The following is a 20,564-nucleotide window of genomic DNA, read 5'->3' on the forward strand; positions in this document are numbered from 1 at the left end:
CCCCCCTCTAAATTCAATAGAGATTCTCTGAACAATGTTAATAGCTTCCTGATTTAAAAGAGAAAAAACAGAATGGCTGTGATTCTGGAATTTCTGGAACTCAACTAGCTGGGTTTAGAGATATCTGCGCATGCAGCATCCACCAGCCTACCTCCTTTAAGCTGCTGCTCCGTGCTCAGTCACTCTTTTACACAAAACCGTTCGATTTACTACTTAGTTCTTCGTCTGTTGTAAAAGTTGGCTATTGCAAACATCAAATCAAATCAAAGGTATTTATATAGCCCTTCTTACATAAGCTGATATATCAAAGTGCTGTACAGAAACCCAGCCTAAAACCCCAAACAGCAAGCAATGCAGGTGTAGAAGGCCAAAACCTAGGAAGAAACCTGGAGAGGAACCAGGCTATGAGGGGTGGCCAGTCCTCTTCTGGCTGTGCCGGGTGGAGATAAGAACAGAACATGGCCAAGATGTTCAAATGTTCATAAATGACCAGCATGGTCAAATAATAATAATCACAGTAGTTGTCGAGGGTGCAACAGATCAGCACCTCAGGAGTAAATGTCTGTTGGCTTTTCATAGCCGATCATTGAGAGTATCTCTACCACTCCTGCTGTCTCTAGAGAGTTGGAAACAGCAGGTCTGGGACAGGTAGCACATCCGGTGAACAGGTCAGGGTTCCATAGCCACAGGCAGAACAGTTGAAACTGGAGCAGCAGCACGGCCAGGTGGACTGGGGACAGCAAGGAGTCATCATGGCAGGTAGTCCTGAGGCATGGTCCTAGGGCTCAGGTCCTCCGAGAGAGAGAAAGAAAGAAAGAGAGAATTAGAGAGAGTATACTTAAATTGACATAGGACACCGGATAAGACAGGAGAAATACCCCAGATATAACAGACACAGGAGACAGGAGGGGTCAGGAGATACTGTGGCCCCATCCGATGTTACCCCCAGACAGGGCCAAACAGGCAGGATATAACCCCACCCACTTTGCCAAAGTACAGCCCCCACACCACTAGAGGGATATCTTCAACCACCAACTTACCATCCTGAGACAAGGCCGAGTATAGCCCACAAAGATCTCCGCCATGGCACAACCCAAGGGGGGGGGGGCGCCAACTCTGACAGGAAGACCACGTCAGTGACTCAACCCACTCAAGTGACGCACCCCTCCTAGGGACGACATGAAAGAGCACTAGTAAGCCAGTGACTCAGCCCCTGTAATAGGGTTTGAGACAGAGAATCCCAGTAGAGAGAGTGGAACCTGCCAGGCAGAGACAGCAAGGGCGGTTCGTTGCTCCAGTGCCTTTCCATTCACCTTCACACTCCTGGGCCAGACTACACTCATTCATATGACCTACTGAAGAGATGATTCTTCAGTAAAGACTTAAAGGTAGAGACCGAGTCTCCATCTCTCACATGGGTAGCCAGACCATTCCATAAAATTGAGCTCTATAGGAGAAAGCCCTGCCTCCAGCTGTTTGCTTAGAAATTGTAGGGACAATTAGGAGGCCTGCGTCTTGTGACCGTAGCGTACGTGTAGGTATGTACGGCAGGACCAAATCGGAAAGATAGGTAGGATCAAGCCCATGTAATGCTTTGTAGGTTAGCAGTAAAACCTTGAAATCAGCCCTTGCCTTAACAGGAAGCCAGTGTAGGGAGGCTAGCACTGGAGTAATATGATCAATTGTTTTGGTTCTAGTCAGGATTCTAGCAGTCGTATTTAGCAGTAACTGAAGTTTATTTAGTGCTTTATCCGGGTAGCCGGAAGGTAGAGCATAGCAGTAGTCTAACCAAGAAGTAACAAAAGCATGGATTCATTTTTCTGCATCATTTTTGGACAGAAAGTTTCTGATTTTTGCAATGTTACGTAGATGGAAAAAAGCTGTCCTTGAAACAGTCTTGATATGTTCGTCAAAAGAGAGATCAGGGTCCAGAGTTACGCCGAGGTCCTTCACAGTTTTATTTGAGACGACTGTACAACCATCAAGATTAATTGTCAGATTCAACAGAAGATCTCTTTGTTTCTTGGGACCTAGAACAAGCATCTCTGTTTTGTCCGAGTTTAAAAGTAGAAAGTTTGCAGCCATCCACTTCCTTATGTCTGAAACACAGGCTTCTAGCGAGGGCATTTTGGGGCTTCACCATGTTTCATTGAAATGTACAGCTGTGTGTCATCCGCATAGCAGTGAAAGTTAACATTATGTTTTCAATTGACATCCAAGAGGTAAAATATATAGTGAAAGCAATAGTGGTCCTAAAACAGAACCTTGAGGAACACCAAAATGTACAGTTGTTTTGTCAGAGGACAAACCATTCACAGAGACAAACTGATATCTTTCTGACAGATAATATCTAAACCAGGCCAGAACTTGTCCGTGTAGACCAATTTGGGTTTCCAATCTCTCCAAAAGAATGTGGTGATCGATGGTATCAAAAGCAGCACTAAGGTCTAGGAGCATGAAGACAGATGCAGAGCCTCGGTTTGACGCCATTAAAAGGCAATTTACCACCTTCACAAGTGCAGTCTCTTTGCTATGATGGGGTCTAAAACCAGACTGAAGCATTTCGTATACATTGTTTGTCTTCAGGAAGGCAGTGAGTTGCTGCACAACAGTTTTTCAACAAAAAAATTGAGAGGAACGGAAGATTCGGTACCGGCCAGTAGTTTAAAAATATTTTCCGGGTCAAGGTTTGGCTTTTTCAAGAGAGGCTTTATTACTGCCACTTTTAGTGAGTTTGGTTACACATCCGGTGCATGGAGAGCCGTTTATTATGTTCAACACAGGAGGGCCAAGCACAGGAAGCAGCTCTTTAAGTAGTTTAGTTGGAATAGGGTCCAGTATGCAGCTTGAAGGTTTAGAGGCCATGATTATTTTCATCATTGTGTCAAGAGATATAGTACTAAAACACTTGAGTGTCTCCCCTGATCCTATGTCCTGGCAGAGTTGTGCAGACTCAGGACAACTGAGCTTTGAAGGAATATGCAAATTTAAAGAGGAGTCCGTAATTTGCTTTCTAATGGTCATGATCTTTTCCTCAAAGAAGTTCATGAATTTATTATGCTAAAGTGAAAGCCATCCTCTCTTGGGAAATGCTGTTTTTTAGTTAGCTTTACGACAGTATCAAAAATACATTTCGGATTGTTCTTATTTTCCTTAATTAAATTGGAAAAATAGGATGATCGAGCAGCAGTGAGGGCTCTTCGATACTGCACGGTACTGTCTTTCCAAGCTAGTCGGAAGACTTCCAGTTTGGTGTGGCACCATTTCCGTTCCAATTTTCTGGAAGCTTGCTTCAGAGCTCGGGTATTTTCTGTATACCAGGGAGCTAGTTTCTTATGACAAATATTTTTAGTTTTTAGGGCTGCAACTGCATCTAGGGTATTGCGCAAGGTTAAAGTGGTTAACATATTTTTGTCCTCTGACGTCCTTGGGTAGGCAGAGGGAGTCTGAAAGGGCATCAAGGTATCTTTGGGTTGTCTGAGAATTTATAGCACGACTTTTGACCCCTTGGTTGGGGTCAGAGCAGATTGTTTGTTGCGATTGCAAACGTAATAAAATGGTGGTCCGATAGTCCAGGATTATGAGGAAAAACATTAAGATCCACAACATTTATTCCATGAGACAAAATTAGGTCCAGAGTATGACTGTGGCAGTGAATAGGTCCGGAGACATGTTGGACAAAACCCACTGAGTTGATGATGGCTTCGAAAGCCTTTTTGAATGGGTCTGTGGACTTTTCCATGTGAATATTAAAGTCACCAATATTGAATATTATCTGCTATGACTACAAGGTCCGATAGGAATTCAGGGAACTCAGTGAGGAACGCTGTATATGGCCCAGAAGGCCTGTAAACAGTAGCTATAAAAAGTGACTAGAGTAGGCTGCATAGATTTCATGACTAGAAGCTCAAAAGACAAAAATGTCAGGGGGGGTTTTGTAAATTGAAATTTGCTATCGTAAATGTTAGCAACACCTCCGCCTTTAATATAATAATATAATAATAATATATGCCATTTAGCAGACGCTTTTATCCAAAGCGACTTACAGTCATGTGTGCATACATTCTACGTATGGGTGGTCCCGGGGATCGAACCCACTACCCTGGCGTTACAAGCGCCATGCTCTCCCAACTGAGCTACAGAAGGACCCTTCGCGGGATGCACGGGGGATATGGTCACTAGTGTAACCAGGAGGTGAGGCCTCATTTAACACAGTAAATTCATCAGGCTTAAGCCATGTTTCAGTCAGGCCAATCACGTAAAGGTTATGATCAGTGACTATGACTGCCTTTGAAGTGAGGGATCTAACATTAAGTAGCCCTATTTTAAGATGTGAGGTATCACTATCTCTTTCAATAATGTCAGGAATGGAGGAGGTCTTTATTCCAGTCAGATTGCTAAGGCGAACACCGCCATGATTAGTTTTGCCCAACCTAGGTTGAGGCACAGACACGGTCTCAATGGGGATAGCTGAGCTGACTACACTGACTGTGCTAGTGGCAGACTCCACTAAGCTGGCGGGCTGGCTAACAGCCTGCTGCCTGGCCTGCACCCTATTTCATTGTGGAGCTAGGGGAGTTAGAGCCCTGTCTATGTTCGTAGATAGGATGAGAGCACCCCTCCAGCTAGGATGGAGTCCGTCACTCCTCAACAGGCCAGGGCTCAACAGGCTCAACAAATTATATCTTTTGGGAGGGGCTGTCATGTTTGTCATTTATTATCATGTCTTGTCCCTGTGCTCCCCATGCTATTCGTTTCCCTCTGCTGGTCTTATTTGGTTCTTTCCCTCCTTCTATCCCTCTCTCTCCCCCTCCCTCTCTCACTCTCTCGCTCTCTCTTCTCTCTATCGTTCCGTTCCTGCTCCCAGCTGTTCCTATTCCCCTAATCATCATTTAGTCTTCCCACACCTGTTCCCGATCCTTTCCCCTGATTAGAGTCCCTATTTATTCCTTTGTGATCCGTTCCTGTCCCGTCGGTTCCTTGTATTGTATTCACCATGCTGTGATTGCGTTTCGCCCTGTCCTGTCGTGTTTTTGCTGTGATTGTGTATCGCCCTGTCCTGTCGTGTTTTTTTGCCTTCATCAGATGCTGCGTGTGAGCAGGTGTCTCTGTCGACTACGGCCTGCGCCTACCCGAAGCGACCTGCAGTCTGTGGCCGCTTCTCCAGTTATTTCCCCTCTACAAGTCTAGAGGATTTCTGTTATTCCCTGTTTGGACTTAATTAAACTCTGTTTCTGTTAAGTCGCTTTTGGGTCCTCTTTCACCTGCATGACAGAAGGAACCGACCAAGGAATGGACCCAGCGACTACAGACGCTCGTTACACTGCCGTCAGGATCCAAGGAGCCATGCTCGGCAGACACGAGCAGGAATTGTCTGCTGCTCGCCATGCCGTGGAGAACCTGGCCGCTCAGGTTTCCGACCTCTCTGGACAGTTCCAGAGTCTACGTCTCGTGCCACCTGTTACTTCCTGGCCTGCCGAGCCTCCAGAACCTAGGGTTAATAACCCACCTTGCTACTCCGGGCAGCCCACTGAGTGTCGCTCCTTTCTCACGCAGTGTGAGATTGTGTTCTCTCTCCAACCCAACACATACTCTAGAGAGAGAGCTCGGGTTGCTTACGTCATTTCACTCCTTACTGGCCGGGCTCGAGAATGGGGCACAGCTATCTGGGAGGCAAGGGCTGATTGCTCTAACAAATTCCAGAACTTTAAAGAGGAGATGATTCGGGTTTTTGACCGTTCAGTTTTTGGTAGGGAGGCTTCTAGGGCCCTGGCTTCCTTATGCCAAGGTGAACGGTCCATAACGGATTATTCTATTGAGTTTCGCACTCTTGCTGCCTCTAGTGAGTGGAACGAGCCGGCGCTGCTCGCTCGTTTTCTGGAGGGACTCCACGCAGTGGTTAAGGATGAGATTCTCTCCCGGGAGGTTCCATCAGATGTGGATTCTTTGATTGCTCTCGCCATCCGCATAGAACGACGGGTAGATCTTCGTCACCGGGCTCGTGGAAGAGAGCTCGCATCAACGGTGTTTCCCTGCTCCGCATCGCAACCATCTCCCTCCTCTGGCTTTGAGACTGAGCCCATGCAGCTGGGAGGGATTCGCATCTCGAATAAGGAGAGGGAATGGAGGATCACCAACCGCCTGTGCCTCTATTGCGGAGTTGCTGGACATTTTGTTAATTCATGTCCAGTAAGAGGCCAGAGCCCATCAGTAAGCGGAGGGCTACTGGTGAGCGCTACTACTCAGGTCCCTTCATCTAGATCTTGTACTACTATGTCGGTCCATCTACGCTGGACCGGTTCGGGTGCTACATGCAGTGCTTTGATTGACTCTGGGGCTGAGGGTTGTTTCATGGACGAAGCATGGGCTCGGAAACATAACATTCCTTTCAGACCGTTAGACAGGCCTACGCCCATGTTTGCCTTAGATGGTAGTCATCTTCCCAGTATCAAATTTGAGACACTACCTTTAACTCTCACAGTATCTGGTAACCACAGTGAGACTATTTCTTTTTGATTTTCCGTTCACCGTTTACACCTGTTGTTTTGGGTCATCCCTGGCTAGTATGTCATAATCCTTCTATTAATTGGTCTAGTAATTCTATCCTATCCTGGAACGTTTCTTGTCATGTGAAGTGTTTAATGTCTGCCATCCCTCCCGTTTCTTCTGTTCCTACTTCTCAGGAGGAACCTGGCGATTTGACAGGAGTGCCGGAGGAATATCATGATCTGCGCACGGTCTTCAGTCGGTCCCGAGCCAACTCCCTTCCTCCTCACCGGTCGTATGATTGTAGTATTGATCTCCTTCCGGGGACCACTCCTCCTCGAGGTAGACTATACTCTCTGTCGGCTCCCGAACGTAAGGCTCTCGAGGATTATTTGTCTGTGTCTCTTGACGCCGGTACCATAGTGCCTTCTTCTTCTCCGGCCGGGGCGGGGTTCTTTTTTGTTAAGAAGAAGGACGGTACTCTGCGCCCCTGCGTGGATTATCGAGGGCTGAATGACATAACGGTTAAGAATCGTTATCCGCTTCCCCTTATGTCATCAGCCTTCGAGATTCTGCAGGGAGCCAGGTGCTTTACTAAGTTGGACCTTCGTAACGCTTACCATCTCGTGCGCATCAGAGAGGGGGACGAGTGGAAAACGGCGTTTAACACTCCGTTAGGGCATTTTGAGTACCGGGTTCTGCCGTTCGGTCTCGCCAATGCGCCAGCTGTTTTTCAGGCATTAGTTAATGATGTTCTGAGAGACATGCTGAACATTTTTGTTTTTGTCTATCTTGACGATATCCTGATTTTTTCTCCGTCACTCGAGATTCATGTTCAGCACGTTCGACGTGTTCTACAGCGCCTTTTAGAGAATTGTCTCTACGTAAAGGCTGAGAAGTGCTCTTTTCATGTCTCCTCCGTTACTTTTCTCGGTTCCGTTATTTCCGCTGAAGGCATTCAGATGGATTCCGCTAAGGTCCAAGCTGTCAGTGATTGGCCCGTTCCAAGGTCACGTGTCGAGTTGCAGCGCTTTTTAGGTTTCGCTAATTTCTATCGGCGTTTCATTCGTAATTTCGGTCAAGTTGCTGCCCCTCTCACAGCTCTTACTTCTGTCAAGACGTGTTTTAAGTGGTCCGGTTCCGCCCAGGAGCTTTTGATCTTCTAAAAGAACGTTTTACGTCCGCTCCTATCCTCGTTACTCCTGACGTCACTAGACAATTCATTGTCGAGGTTGACGCTTCAGAGGTAGGCGTGGGAGCCATTCTATCCCAGCGCTTCCAGTCTGACGATAAGGTTCATCCTTGCGCTTATTTTTCTCATCGCCTGTCGCCATCTGAGCGCAACTATGATGTGGGTAACCGTGAACTGCTCGCCATCCGCTTAGCCCTAGGCGAATGGCGACAGTGGTTGGAGGGGGCGACCGTTCCTTTTGTCGTTTGGACAGACCATAAGAACCTTGAGTACATCCGTTCTGCCAAACGACTTAATGCCCGTCAAGCTCGTTGGGCGTTGTTTTTCGCTCGTTTCGAGTTTGTGATTTCTTACCGTCCGGGTAGCAAGAACACCAAGCCTGATGCCTTATCCCGTCTGTTTAGTTCTTCTGTGGCTTCTACTGATCCCGAGGGGATTCTTCCTTATGGGCGTGTTGTCGGGTTAACAGTCTGGGGAATTGAAAGACAGGTTAAGCAAGCACTCACGCACACTGCGTCGCCGCGCGCTTGTCCTAGTAACCTCCTTTTCGTTCCTGTTTCCACTCGTCTGGCTGTTCTTCAGTGGGCTCACTCTGCCAAGTTAGCTGGTCATCCCGGTGTTCGAGGCACTCTTGCGTCTATTCGCCAGCGCTTTTGGTGGCCGACTCAGGAGCGTGACACGCGCCGTTTCGTGGCTGCTTGTTCGGACTGCGCGCAGACTAAGTCGGGTAACTCTCCTCCTGCCGGTCGTCTCAGACCGCTCCCCATTCCTTCTCGACCATGGTCTCACATTGCCTTAGACTTCATTACCGGTCTGCCTTTGTCTGCGGGGAAGACTGTGATTCTGACGGTTGTCGATAGGTTCTCTAAGGCGGCACATTTCATTCCCCTCGCTAAACTTCCTTCCGCTAAGGAGACGGCACAAATCATTATTGAGAATGTATTCAGAATTCATGGCCTCCCGTTAGACGCCGTTTCAGACAGAGGCCCGCAATTCACGTCACAGTTTTGGAGGGAGTTCTGTCGTTTGATTGGTGCGTCCGTCAGTCTCTCTTCCGGGTTTCATCCCCAGTCTAACGGTCAAGCAGAGAGGGCCAATCAGACGATTGGTCGCATACTACGCAGCCTTTCTTTCAGAAACCCTGCGTCTTGGGCAGAACAGCTCCCTGGGCAGAATACGCTCACAATTCGCTTCCTTCGTCTGCTACCGGGTTATCTCCGTTTCAGAGTAGTCTGGGTTACCAGCCTCCTCTGTTCTCATCCCAGCTTGCCGAGTCCAGCGTTCCCTCCGCTCAAGCGTTTGTCCAACGTTGTGAGCGCACCTGGAGGAGGGTGAGGTCTGCACTTTGCCGTTACAGGGCACAGACGGTGAGAGCCGCCAATAAACGCAGGATTAAGAGTCCAAGGTATTGTTGCGGCCAGAGAGTGTGGCTTTCCACTCGCAACCTTCCTCTTACGACAGCTTCTCGTAAGTTGACTCCGCGGTTCATTGGTCCGTTCCGTGTCTCCCAGGTCGTCAATCCTGTCGCTGTGCGACTGCTTCTTCCGCGACATCTTCGTCGCGTCCATCCTGTCTTCCATGTCTCCTGTGTTAAGCCCTTTCTTCGCACCCCGTTCGTCTTCCCTCCCCCTCCCGTCCTTGTCGAGAGCGCACCTATTTACAAGGTACATAAGATCATGGACATGCGTTCTCGGGGACGGGGTCACCAATACCTAGTGGATTGGGAGGGTTACGGTCCTGAGGAGAGGAGTTGGGTTCCGTCTCGGGACGTGCTGGACCGTTCACTCATCGATGATTTCCTCCGTTGCCGCCAGGATTCCTCCTCGAGTGCGCCAGGAGGCGCTCGGTGAGTGGGGGGTACTGTCATGTTTGTCATTTATTATCATGTCTTGTCCCTGTGCTCCCCATGCTATTCGTTTCCCTCTGCTGGTCTTATTTGGTTCTTTCCCTCCTTCTATCCCCTCTCTCCCCTCCCTCTCTCACTCTCTCGCTCTCTCTTCTCTCTATCGTTCCGTTCCTGCTCCCAGCTGTTCCTATTCCCCTAATCATCATTTAGTCTTCCCACACCTGTTCCCGATCCTTTCCCCTGATTAGAGTCCCTATTTATTCCTTTGTGATCCGTTCCTGTCCCGTCGGTTCCTTGTATTGTATTCACCATGCTGTGATTGCGTTTCGCCCTGTCCTGTCGTGTTTTTGCTGTGATTGTGTATCGCCCTGTCCTGTCGTGTTTTTTTGCCTTCATCAGATGCTGCGTGTGAGCAGGTGTCTCTGTCGACTACGGCCTGCGCCTACCCGAGGCGACCTGCAGTCTGTGGCCGCTTCTCCAGTTATTTCCCCTCTACAAGTCTAGAGGATTTCTGTTATTCCCTGTTTGGACTTAATTAAACTCTGTTTCTGTTAAGTCGCTTTTGGGTCCTCTTTCACCTGCATGACAGGGGCAGAAAACAGTTTTCAACCAATAATTGAGAGGTGAGACTCTGCTGTAGAGCTCATTACTCGATGCCGACATATTTCTAGCTGATTTACACGCTGAAGCTATATTGCGCTTGGTGATCTCTGACTGTTTCATCCTAACATCGTTGGTGCCGACGTGGATAACAATATCTCTATACTCTCTACACTAAGTCTAATACTGCAAGTAATGGAGTCGCCAATGACTCAGGTTTTCAATTTGTCAGAGCTAATGGTGGGAAGCTTCGGCGTCTCAGACCCCGTAACAGGAGGAGTAGAGACCAGAGAAGTCTCGGCCTCTGACTCCGACTTGTTGCTTAATGGGGAAAACCGGTTGAAAATTTCTGTCGGCTGATGAGCGACACCGGTTGAGCATTCCTACAGCATTTCCCTCCAGAAGCCTTGAGAAAGTTGTCCAGCTGCGGGGACCGTGCGAGGGGATTTATACTACTATCTGTACTTACTGGTGGCACAGACGCTGTTTCATCCTTTCCTACACTGAAAGTACACTTGCCTAACGATTGCGTGGTGGGCACTATCCTCGCCGTAAGACGATTGTTCTCCTGTATATTCTGAGTACAGCGTCTGAAATTAGAAGGCATCATGTTAATGTTACTACTTAGCTTCGGCTGTTGGAGGTCCTGACGAACCACGTCCAGATAAAGCGTCCGGAGTGAAAAAGTTGAATGAACAAAAAAGTTGAGTGAGGGAAAAACTAAAAATATAAACTGTAGTTAAAAAGTTTTAAAAATTAAGTTGTCGGGTAGCAAAGTAAGGTTGCATGACACAAACAGGTTGTCTAGCAATTTCATGTTATTTTTTCAGGAGGGGAGTTAGATGCCACAACGAGTTATATGTAGCCCACACAGAATATCAAACAAGCAAGAAACAAACAGGCAGTCAATAGCGATTTAATGTTATTTTTCATCATCATTGCAAACATTGGCTTAAGAGGAGGCAGACTCCTGGCGATATATTGCAGCATAAGTATGAAGATGACATCATCAAAACACAACTTGTTTTGCCCCAATGCAATGCGTCTTGCTTGTCCAACGGCAATATCCGTTACAAAAGACAGAGTAGGTTGTAGCCTTCATATATTTTTTTTAACGTTTGCTCAAATCGCAGCTGTTCAGAAATATTAGTCTGAGAGATAGGCCACATCATGATATCGATGAAATTGGTCGGGGCTTCAGAAGAGGGTGAGTAAAAGAGAGAAACGGGAATGTGTGTGTAAAAATAACACGTGTAGAACGTGATTCAGATCTTTAGTTTTGAGAAAAAAAATTCAGAGGGGCGGGACAGGGGTAAAAACTCTGTACTGTAGCCTCAACCTCAAAGACATAAAGCCTACGCGAGCAATAAGAAACCATCTATTTGAGGATCAAACACAACGCCAGTAAATATAGATGGAATGATGTCTCATAGTTTTAAGAGGTTTACTTCTTAGAGTAGTACTATTGTAGGTGTTGGGACTGGGCCTCCACTCAGTCCCATTGTTATGGGAACATCATGTCTATGTATGCCGGCCCCCCAAAATGTGTCGTAGAAGGGCGATGTCTCTCGATCTGGTGGCTGCCTGCCAATAGACAGTATGACTTTCTACTCAGAGACCCGCAGACTTAATCCTAGGGAAGTCGCGCTGTCACTATTTTCTTTATCCACAGAAACACAGTGGAGAAGTACATGGAATGTGGGAGGGATGTTCTACTCTTGTCAGATTCTTCCATGCCCACTTTGTACCCCCCTTCCCCATACTTCACTTCCTAACTTTCTTTCTCTTTTAATTTTTTTAATCAAAAGATTCATATAATAGTTTTGTTTTTCTGATTTGTTTTTCAGAAGAGGGAGTGGCTCTGTCTGAACTGTCAGACCCAGCGGCTGATGTCCGGAGGACTCGGAGACCCCTCTCCTGTTCCTCATCCTTCTCCAAAGCACCAACCAATGGGATCTCCACGCCACCTGGCACCAGCCAGTCAGCAGCCAGCTCAGAAGCCACCCTTCCTGAAATCGACCAATCAGCAGCAGCAAGGGCCAAGAACGATGCAGCCGCAGCCGCAGAAGCCACAGACAGGCCTGGGGAGCGGACCTTTCGCAGTGAAGCAATCCGGGGACACAAAGGCTCCTGTCCAGCCCACACCTTCCAATGAGCCCCCAAAACAACCGAAGGCCACGGAAGAGACTATGCCAAAGTCAGAGGAGCTGGTGGAACCTGCTATAGACACCAAACTAACTCAGAAGAAGGGAGAGCCAATCACAAAAGACCTAAAGAAATCAAGACATTATGACGTAAGTCACCTTTTAGGTATCCTAGCAATTCATGTTGATATACAGCTGATAAAGCTTAGTTATTGTTATGTAGTAAAGCAAGATGTTTTTCGAGGGACATTTAGTGGAGTTGAAATGGAATAAGGTATTGATAGTTTATTGCCACGGTACCTCAAATGATTTGAAAATGGCATCCAATCTTTTCTGTGCCTTCCCTCTTCTCCTGCACCTTGTTATTGACGTCTAGAAAAAAAGCAGTGCTGACGAAGCAGGCGCCAGCCACAGCACTGATGGATTTACTCCACTCAGAGAAAAGGAATGTGTTTTTTCTCTCACTCCATTTTAGCCGTCGCCCCTCTTGAAACATAATGTGCTACGATTGGTACAACCATGAATATGCAAAGCCATCAAGGCCTTAGTGGTACTGAATTAGTGCTGGTGTGAATACAAAATGAAAGTGATCCACTCTAATGCCCACTGTTCTCCAATGTTCAATGTGAGCATGGGTGGAATAATATGAGGAGCAGAACATTACAAATAAGTATTTTAGAATAATCATTGCATAAGATCATCTCAGGGTTTTTCAGGTCTTTTTTTCAGGTCTTTTTCCCAGTCTGCTGTTTTGTTTTTGGCTGATTTCTTATGTCCCTCCTTAGGAGACCAAGAACAGCACTCAAGACCTGTCACGAAGCCCCCAGAGCCTGAGCGACACCGGCTACTCCTCGGATGGCATCTCCAGCTCACACAGTGAGATCACCGGCCTCATCCAGGAGGAGGAGATGAAGCTGAGCGAGAGGGGCATCAGCGGACGTGGCAGCCCCCCCAGCCCTTCCGAGATCACCAAGCTAGAGAGTTCCATGAGGCCCCTGTTGGAGTCCAAGACCCTGCCGGCCGAGGAGAGGGAGCGCGAACGGGGCCGAGGCAGGCACCACCGAGAGCAGAGGCCCCGGTCGCTCTCCATCACCCCAGAGGCCTACGACTCTGATGAGGAGCTGGAGGACATCGTGGAGGAGGAGGAGGACGGAGGGGACTGGGAGTCCAAACGGGAGCACAAGAGCAGTGCCGCTCCCAAGGACGAGAAGAAAGTGGCCGAGCAGGTGCCAATGACAGATGAGGAGTTCATGAGGAGGCAGATCATGGAGATGAGCGCAGACGAGGACAACGAAGAAGAGGAGGACATGGAGGAGGAGGACGAGGAGGACGAAGGCTACGGCTACCAAAAACCGAAAAAGACACACAAGCACATCTCAGAGTCAATGAAAGAGAAACGCCGCCTATCTCACCACTCCAGCAGCTTCGAGGAGGAGACCAAAAGCTCCAGTGACATCTACAAAGGTTCTGCGGAGGAAGGAGAGGAGGGGGGCCTGGGGGGCCTGCGCCGCTTCAAGACCATTGAGCTCAACAACACCAACAGCTACAGCCATGACATGGAGCTCAACAATGAAAATGACCTCAGTCTGGACCGAGAGCCCGAGCTAGAGATGGAGAGCCTGACGGGATCTCCTGAGGAGCGCTCCAGGGGAGAGTACTCCTCCACCCTGCCACCCACCACCTCCAGCTATAACTCTGGCACCTCACCCACCTCCATCTCCTCTATGGAGGACGACAGTGACAGCAGTCCCAGCCGCAGACAGAGACTGGAGGACGCCAAGCAGCAGAGGAAAGCCCGGCACCGCTCCCATGGCTCCCTGCTGCCCACCATCGAGGACTCCTCTGAGGAGGATGAGCTGAGGGAGGAGGAGGAGCTGCTGCGGGAGCAGGAGAAGATGAGGGACCTGGAGCAACAGAGGATCCGCAGCACGGCCAGGAAGACCAAAAGAGACAAAGAGGAGCTGAGGGCCCAGAGACGCAGGGAGAGATCCAAGACGCCCCCCAGCAACCTCTCCCCCATCGAGGATGCCTCCCCTACCGAGGAGCTGCGACAGGCTGCAGAAATGGAGGAGCTCCACCGATCCTCTGCCTCAGAATACTCCCCCCAGAGCCTGGACTCAGAGGCTGAGGGATACGAGTCTAAACTCTACAAGTCTGGAAGTGAATATAACCTGCCCACGTTCATGTCTCTGTACTCTCCGACCGAGAAGTCATTGACGACCACGACGATCACTGCTCCCTCCAGCAGCAAGCCCCTGAAGAGTGCTGAGGAGGTGTATGAGGAAATGATGAGGAAAGCTGAGTTGCTGCAGAAACAACAGAAACCGCAGCAGCAACAACAGAAACAGCAGCAGCAACAAGGGAGACACAACAGTACATACAAGGATGACACAAACGGCCAACAGTATGAAGATGAGTATGAGTATAAGCAGGCAGAGACTGGCTATGAAAACGAAGCAGCAGAGACAGGAGACATCTACGAAGAGATCCGCCAGACCTCCCAGAACATCACTAAGATGCACCAGTCCTCCGCCCTGGAGTTACAGCAGCAGGCAGACGACCAGGTGGAAGTAGACAACAGTACCTATCCAGATAAGCAGCTTTTAGATACTGGGTCAGCCTTCACTAAGCTGCTTGAGCAGACCAATGACCTATTGACTCCTGGCACCAGCCCCACTCAGCTCTCTGCACCTGTGTCCTTCTCTGAGACCGGAGGAAGGATCCCTGATGTACGGGTGACACAACACTACTCAAAAGGGATGAAGAGCCAGACGGGTAAAAATGGCATCACTCCAGTGGCGGTCGTCACCACAATAGCCGCCTACGGGGTTTATTCCCGGGATGCAGTGACCATCTCCCAGACCAGCGTTAGTCAAACGATGACTACCACCCAATCCACCATGTATGGTCGGCAAACTGGAGGTCCCACCACTTCAACCACAACCGTCTCAAATGTGTGCAGCAAGATAGCGGAGATAACACAGGCATACAGCCAGAGAGAAGTGGTTGCGAGGAGCATGGGGGAGAACCCAGGGGTCCAAGTCAGAGACAGTGCAACATCTTCAGAGCACGTCATAGAGACCCGCTCGCCAAAGATGTCTTCGTACTACAAGAGCTCCAGCCCCCCTCTGTCTCCCTCCGCATCGCCCACTGAGAGCCTAAGTCGCTCCCCCTCCAGGAGGGTCGAGATCTCCACCCAGACATTCAGCCCAGGCATAGTGGCTCCGTTGGCTGGCTCAGGGCCCACCTCCCCAGTGATGGTCCAGGGGACCCAGACATCTCACAGAGTCGTATCCCCTCGTCTTTTCAGACAGCAATCCTCACAGGACTCCCACTACATGGACACCGAGCACACAAGCCCTGCCAAACCAGTGACGGTCAACACGGCCACCTCACCTTTATCCTCGCCCACCAGATTCTGCCGACAGTTGACATTAGATGGCTACTCTCCACAGGCCAGTCCGCCAGACAGCCCTCCATACCACCAGTCTCCTCACCGCAGCTTCTATAGGATGCAGAAGGTGGAAAAGGTCAATGTTGGCACCAGCATGGTCACCACAGCTAGCACCTACAGCCGTGGTTCGATGTCTATGGACAACATCTCTCTCTGCAGGATCTCCACTGTCCCAGGGACCTCGAGAGTGGAGCAGGGCCAGATGATCTATGGTGGGAGCGTGGTGGATCTGAGAACAGTGGATCAGAGAACAGCCACTATACCAGCTCCCATCATCATGACTGACCACGGCATGGATCTTACGTCTCTGGCCACAGAAACACGCAAATACACCAGTGGGCACGAGGGGAGCCACCCTTCCACCATCATTCAGCCTCTCATAATGAACCTGAACACCCAGCAGCACCCCCATGTGATGGTATCAACCGCAACCACGGTGAGCATCACGGTGGCCGCCTCCATGTTCATATCACAGCCCCAACAGCCCATGGTCTACGGGGACCCTTTACAAAACAGAGTGGACCTGGGCCAGGGTTTGGGCTCAGCCATGTGCCTGTCACAGAACAAACCACCACCCACTGACCCATCCATCCCCAAGATTGACGCCAAGCTGGAGGACCTGAGCATCCAGCAGCAGCAGCTGATGGAGCAGCAGCAGAAGCTTCAACAGCAGCAGCAGCTCTTGGAGCAGCAGCTCCAGCAACACCATCAGATGCAGCAGCAGTCCTCCTTAGGTCGGTACAACCTACCAGGCCAGATGACTCTGCTCAAAAAGGACCTTCTGGTCAGCCAAACCAGCAACTCCCCAGCCGTGGTCAGTGCTATATCCTCCGCCGTCGCCCCTGACATCTATAGCACTGGAGGTCCCCTGGAGCTGAAGAGCAAAGCAATCCCGGCAGGTGTGATGAACCTGGCAGGCGGTGGGCCTCATGGTATGATGGTCCAGATGAATGGAGCCCCACAGGGAGGACCAGTGACCCAGCTGGTGAAGACAGAAAAGAGCCAGGATGCCGTGGACCTCACAGGGGGGCAGATCAAAGCTGAGAACCAACCGGCCTGCTGTGATGTAGTGTACCGCCTCCCATTCGGAGGTAGCTGTGTTGGTGGTCCGTTCTCCCAGAAGCAAAATGTTGATGAGACAGTGGCCACTCAAGATCCAAGACCACCCTCTGCGCCACCACTCTCCTACGAGTCGGACCAGGAGGGCCAGTATCAGGATATTTCTATGGATGGGCGTAAAGCCTACACACTACCGTACCCTGGGCGGCTACAGCCCTCGATGTCTGACACCAACCTAGCAGAGGCCGGACTCCAGTCCTACCACTCCAAGATGGACCCACACATCACGGCCTCTGGAGAGCTGGCCGTGGACCTCAGCACCATGAAGCATGCCTATGAGGGAGGCTTCCTGGGACTGGGCATGCAGTACGGCTCCTACACTGACCTACGCCATGGGGGTGACCTCACTGCTACTGCCCTGCCCATACGCAGATTCAACTCCCTGTCAAACATTAGCTCAGACTACGGCTACTCGCCCCGAGACCTCGCTAACTTCCAGGAGTCCAACCTGGCCCAGTACAGTGCCACCACTGCCAGAGAGATCAGCCGAATGTGCGCTGCCCTCAACTTAATGGACCGCTATGGGAGCAATCCGGAGCTTGTGCAGTACGGTGTAGGGAGGGGAACAGGTCCAGGTGGCAGGCTTAACTCTATGAGACAAAATATGCTCTACGGACCTGATGGGAAGCCAATCTCTCAAACCCAAGCGCTCACCAACATGATCAATGCCAGGCAAGCCAGCCTCCGAGCCATGTACCCGTCTGCCATGAGGTCTGCTGATGGAATGACCTACTCCACCATCAACACGCCCATCGCATCCACCATGCCAATCACTACCCAGCCTGCCTCAGTGCTGTGCCCACTACTGAGGGGAGCGTACAGGCCTTTACCCACTGCCAACATGACACCCGTGCCTCTGGCCAGCCTCACCAGGATGCCTGTGAACCCAAGGATGCCTTTGTCTGGGCAGGCCCCATACCGTTATCCGGCCTCTGTGAGCATGCCTGCTGCTATCACCACCACCCAGGATGCCCCAGTCTACCTAGGGAAGCCCTCTGTGAAATCAGGTGCATCTGATCCATCATCTCAACCTCTCTTTGCCCATTCATCAGCCCCGGTCAGCTTGCCAACAGAGCACCAGCAGCAACCCATGAACCTGACCCAGGCTCACCTCCACACTCAGGCCACAGGGCAGCCCCGGGTCCAGCCTCAGAACCAACCTCCAGCCCAGCCCCACCACATGCAACCTCAATCCCATCCTCAGAGCCAACCTCCACCCCAGAGCCAGCCCCCTCCAGCCCACATTTACCCTCCAACACAAAGCTACACTGGGCCCCAGAGCAACACCCAGCCCCCTCCGTCTGGCCCACCCTCCAGCAGCCCAGTCAACACTGCGACAGAGACGGAGGAAAGGATGCAGCGCCAGCATGAGCAGCTGTTGCAAATGGAGCGGGAGCGTGTGGAGCTGGAGAAGCTGCGTCAGCTACGTCTGCAGGAGGAGCTGGAGAGGGAGCGCATGGAGCTGCAGCGGCACCGCGAGAAGGAGCAGATGCTAGTGCACAGGGAGATTCAGGAGCTTCAGACCATCAAGGAGCAGGTCCTGCAGCAGCAGCAGGCCGAGAGGGAGAGCCAGCTGGTGATGCAGAAGGAGCAGTTGGCCCAGCAGAAAGCCCAGCTCGACCAGATACAGTCGCTGCAGCAGCAGCTTCAGCAGCAGCTCGAGGAACAGAGGAGGCAGAAGACTGCTGCAGCTGCTGCTACTGCAGCCGCCGCAGCCGCTCAGGTGGACCAGAACGGCCAGACCCTGCTGCCCTATGGAGATCAAGTGGGCTTCATTTCCCTGCCCAACTCCTCCTCGGACATGTGTCTAAGGAACAATGAAGAGCATATAGAGACCAGAACCAACATGAGGAGGCAGAACTCCACCTCCATGCCTCGGCTGAGGGACGGAATGGAGGGCGAGAGCATCCAGTTCTATGGAGCACGGAGGATCGTGGATAGCTGTGTCCAGACAGACGAAGAGGATGGCGAGGAGAGGTACATCATGTCCCGGCGCAGACGCAACAGGCGCAGTGTAGACTGCAGTGTCCAAACCGATGATGATGAGGAGAAAGTGGAGTGGGAGCAGCCTGTGAGGCGCAGGCGCTCTCGCTTCTCTAAGCACTCGGATCCCGGGGCCGAAAACAAGACAGACACAGCCTCCAAGACAGCCGCCTCATCAAGCATCGCCATCCAGACCATTCGAGATAGCTCCTGTCAGACCGAAACAAACCAACTGGGGAAGGTGTCCCCGGCTATCCATGTCACCGTGCCAGACCCGAACAAAATCGAGATTATCCACTACATCTCAGGCCCTGAGAGGACCCAGAAGGGCCAAAGCCTAGCCTGCCAAACAGACGTTGAGGCCCAGTCTCAGGGCGTGGTGGTGCCTCAGCTCAGCGTGCCCACCACCGTCAGCCCCTACTCCACAAGCATCCAGCTGGTGGGGTCCGCCGACCCGCGCCAGCAGCAGAACAGGAGGAGGCCAGACCCCCTAGAGATCAGCTACCAGACCCAGCCAATGAATCACCTACACAATGAGTCCCTCTCCAGCATGATCCGTCAGCCCCCCAAGTCCCCCCAGGTGCTCTACTCCCCTGTTTCCCCCGTCTCCCCCCACCGCCTCTTGGAGACGTCCCTCTCCAGCGGCGGGCTGAACAAGGCCCACGTCACCCCCCAGCAGAAAGCCTACACTGTCGAGTCACCCCAGCGCCACCCCAGCATGCCCCGGCCCATTAAGAGCACACAGAGGTCCATGTCGGACCCCAAGCCCCTAAGCCCCACTACAGATGAGACAACCAAGGCCAGGCTAAACCTGTACCAGCAGCAAGCTCTTCAGAGCCAGGTAGGTCATAAGGTCAATCCTTTGATCCTCAACAGCTATTTCTGTAACACATGCAGAGACCGAAAGACTCAAATCGCAAGATCACATGGACAGTTGTCTTTTTACTGTTAAGTACTGTATGCACTCTACTGTAGTATGTATCAAATTGGCAGCATAATATTAAAATATGGCCCCATAAACATACAGTGCATTACCATGCGATGCTACACTCTTAGAATTAGTGGTGACTCGAGGAACTCTGGAGATCCTCAAGGAATCGCTGCAGTTATTCAAGGAACCATTGCTAGTCAATGGTTTATATTAGCACCCGTGGTAAATTGAGGGGCTCTTGGAGGAACCTTTAATGCATGTGTCTAGATCATTCCACAGAGGACCGAATGTCTGTTTTCACTCCTCTCTTGTACTTGATAGATGAATTAAGGTCACTCATTAGTAAAGAACTCCTCTCACCTGGTTGTCTAGGTCTTAACTAAAAGGAAAACCCAAAAACCCAGAAGCCACTAGGTTCTCCATGGAATGAGTTTGACACCACTGCTTTAATGTTTCAATGTAATGTTCCTGGAGGAACCCTGGACTGAAGGAACCCTGGACTAGAGGAGTGGCTTAGTAAGGGCGTGGCTTTCAAATAGATATTTTTAGGCCACCCGTGGAAGTAAATGTAATTCCTGTTAATCTGTTCTGTTGTATTGTCATCACATGTTAAGGTTGAACACTGACAATTTTGTAGCTTCAACGAGGCTTACAGCGGTGTATGAGTTCCTCAAGAGCGTGTGCAAATCCCAAAACTGGAATAGTTACCATTTTATTACTATATGTAATCAGTAATGTTAATATTGTAATAGAATATGTAATATGCATAAATATTCAAGAAACATTTTAATTTGCAGTGTACAAACTTA

At 50.3% G+C, this 20,564-nt stretch overlaps 1 protein-coding gene across 1 annotated transcript in view; it reads left to right on the forward strand.

Moving 5' to 3' along the window:
• The window catches only part of LOC124031786 (protein bassoon-like), a 236,661-nt gene that overhangs the window by 196,257 nt on the left and 19,840 nt on the right, over positions 1-20,564 (forward strand). The window contains exons 4-5 of the mRNA XM_046343444.1: positions 11,972-12,418; positions 13,054-19,665. Of these exons, the coding sequence (XP_046199400.1) occupies positions 11,972-12,418; positions 13,054-19,665 (7,059 nt within the window). The remainder of the gene's footprint in view (positions 1-11,971; positions 12,419-13,053; positions 19,666-20,564) is intronic.

Source organism: Oncorhynchus gorbuscha, linkage group LG03 (assembly GCF_021184085.1).
Source record: "Oncorhynchus gorbuscha isolate QuinsamMale2020 ecotype Even-year linkage group LG03, OgorEven_v1.0, whole genome shotgun sequence".
NCBI classification, from domain to species: domain Eukaryota; kingdom Metazoa; phylum Chordata; class Actinopteri; order Salmoniformes; family Salmonidae; genus Oncorhynchus; species Oncorhynchus gorbuscha.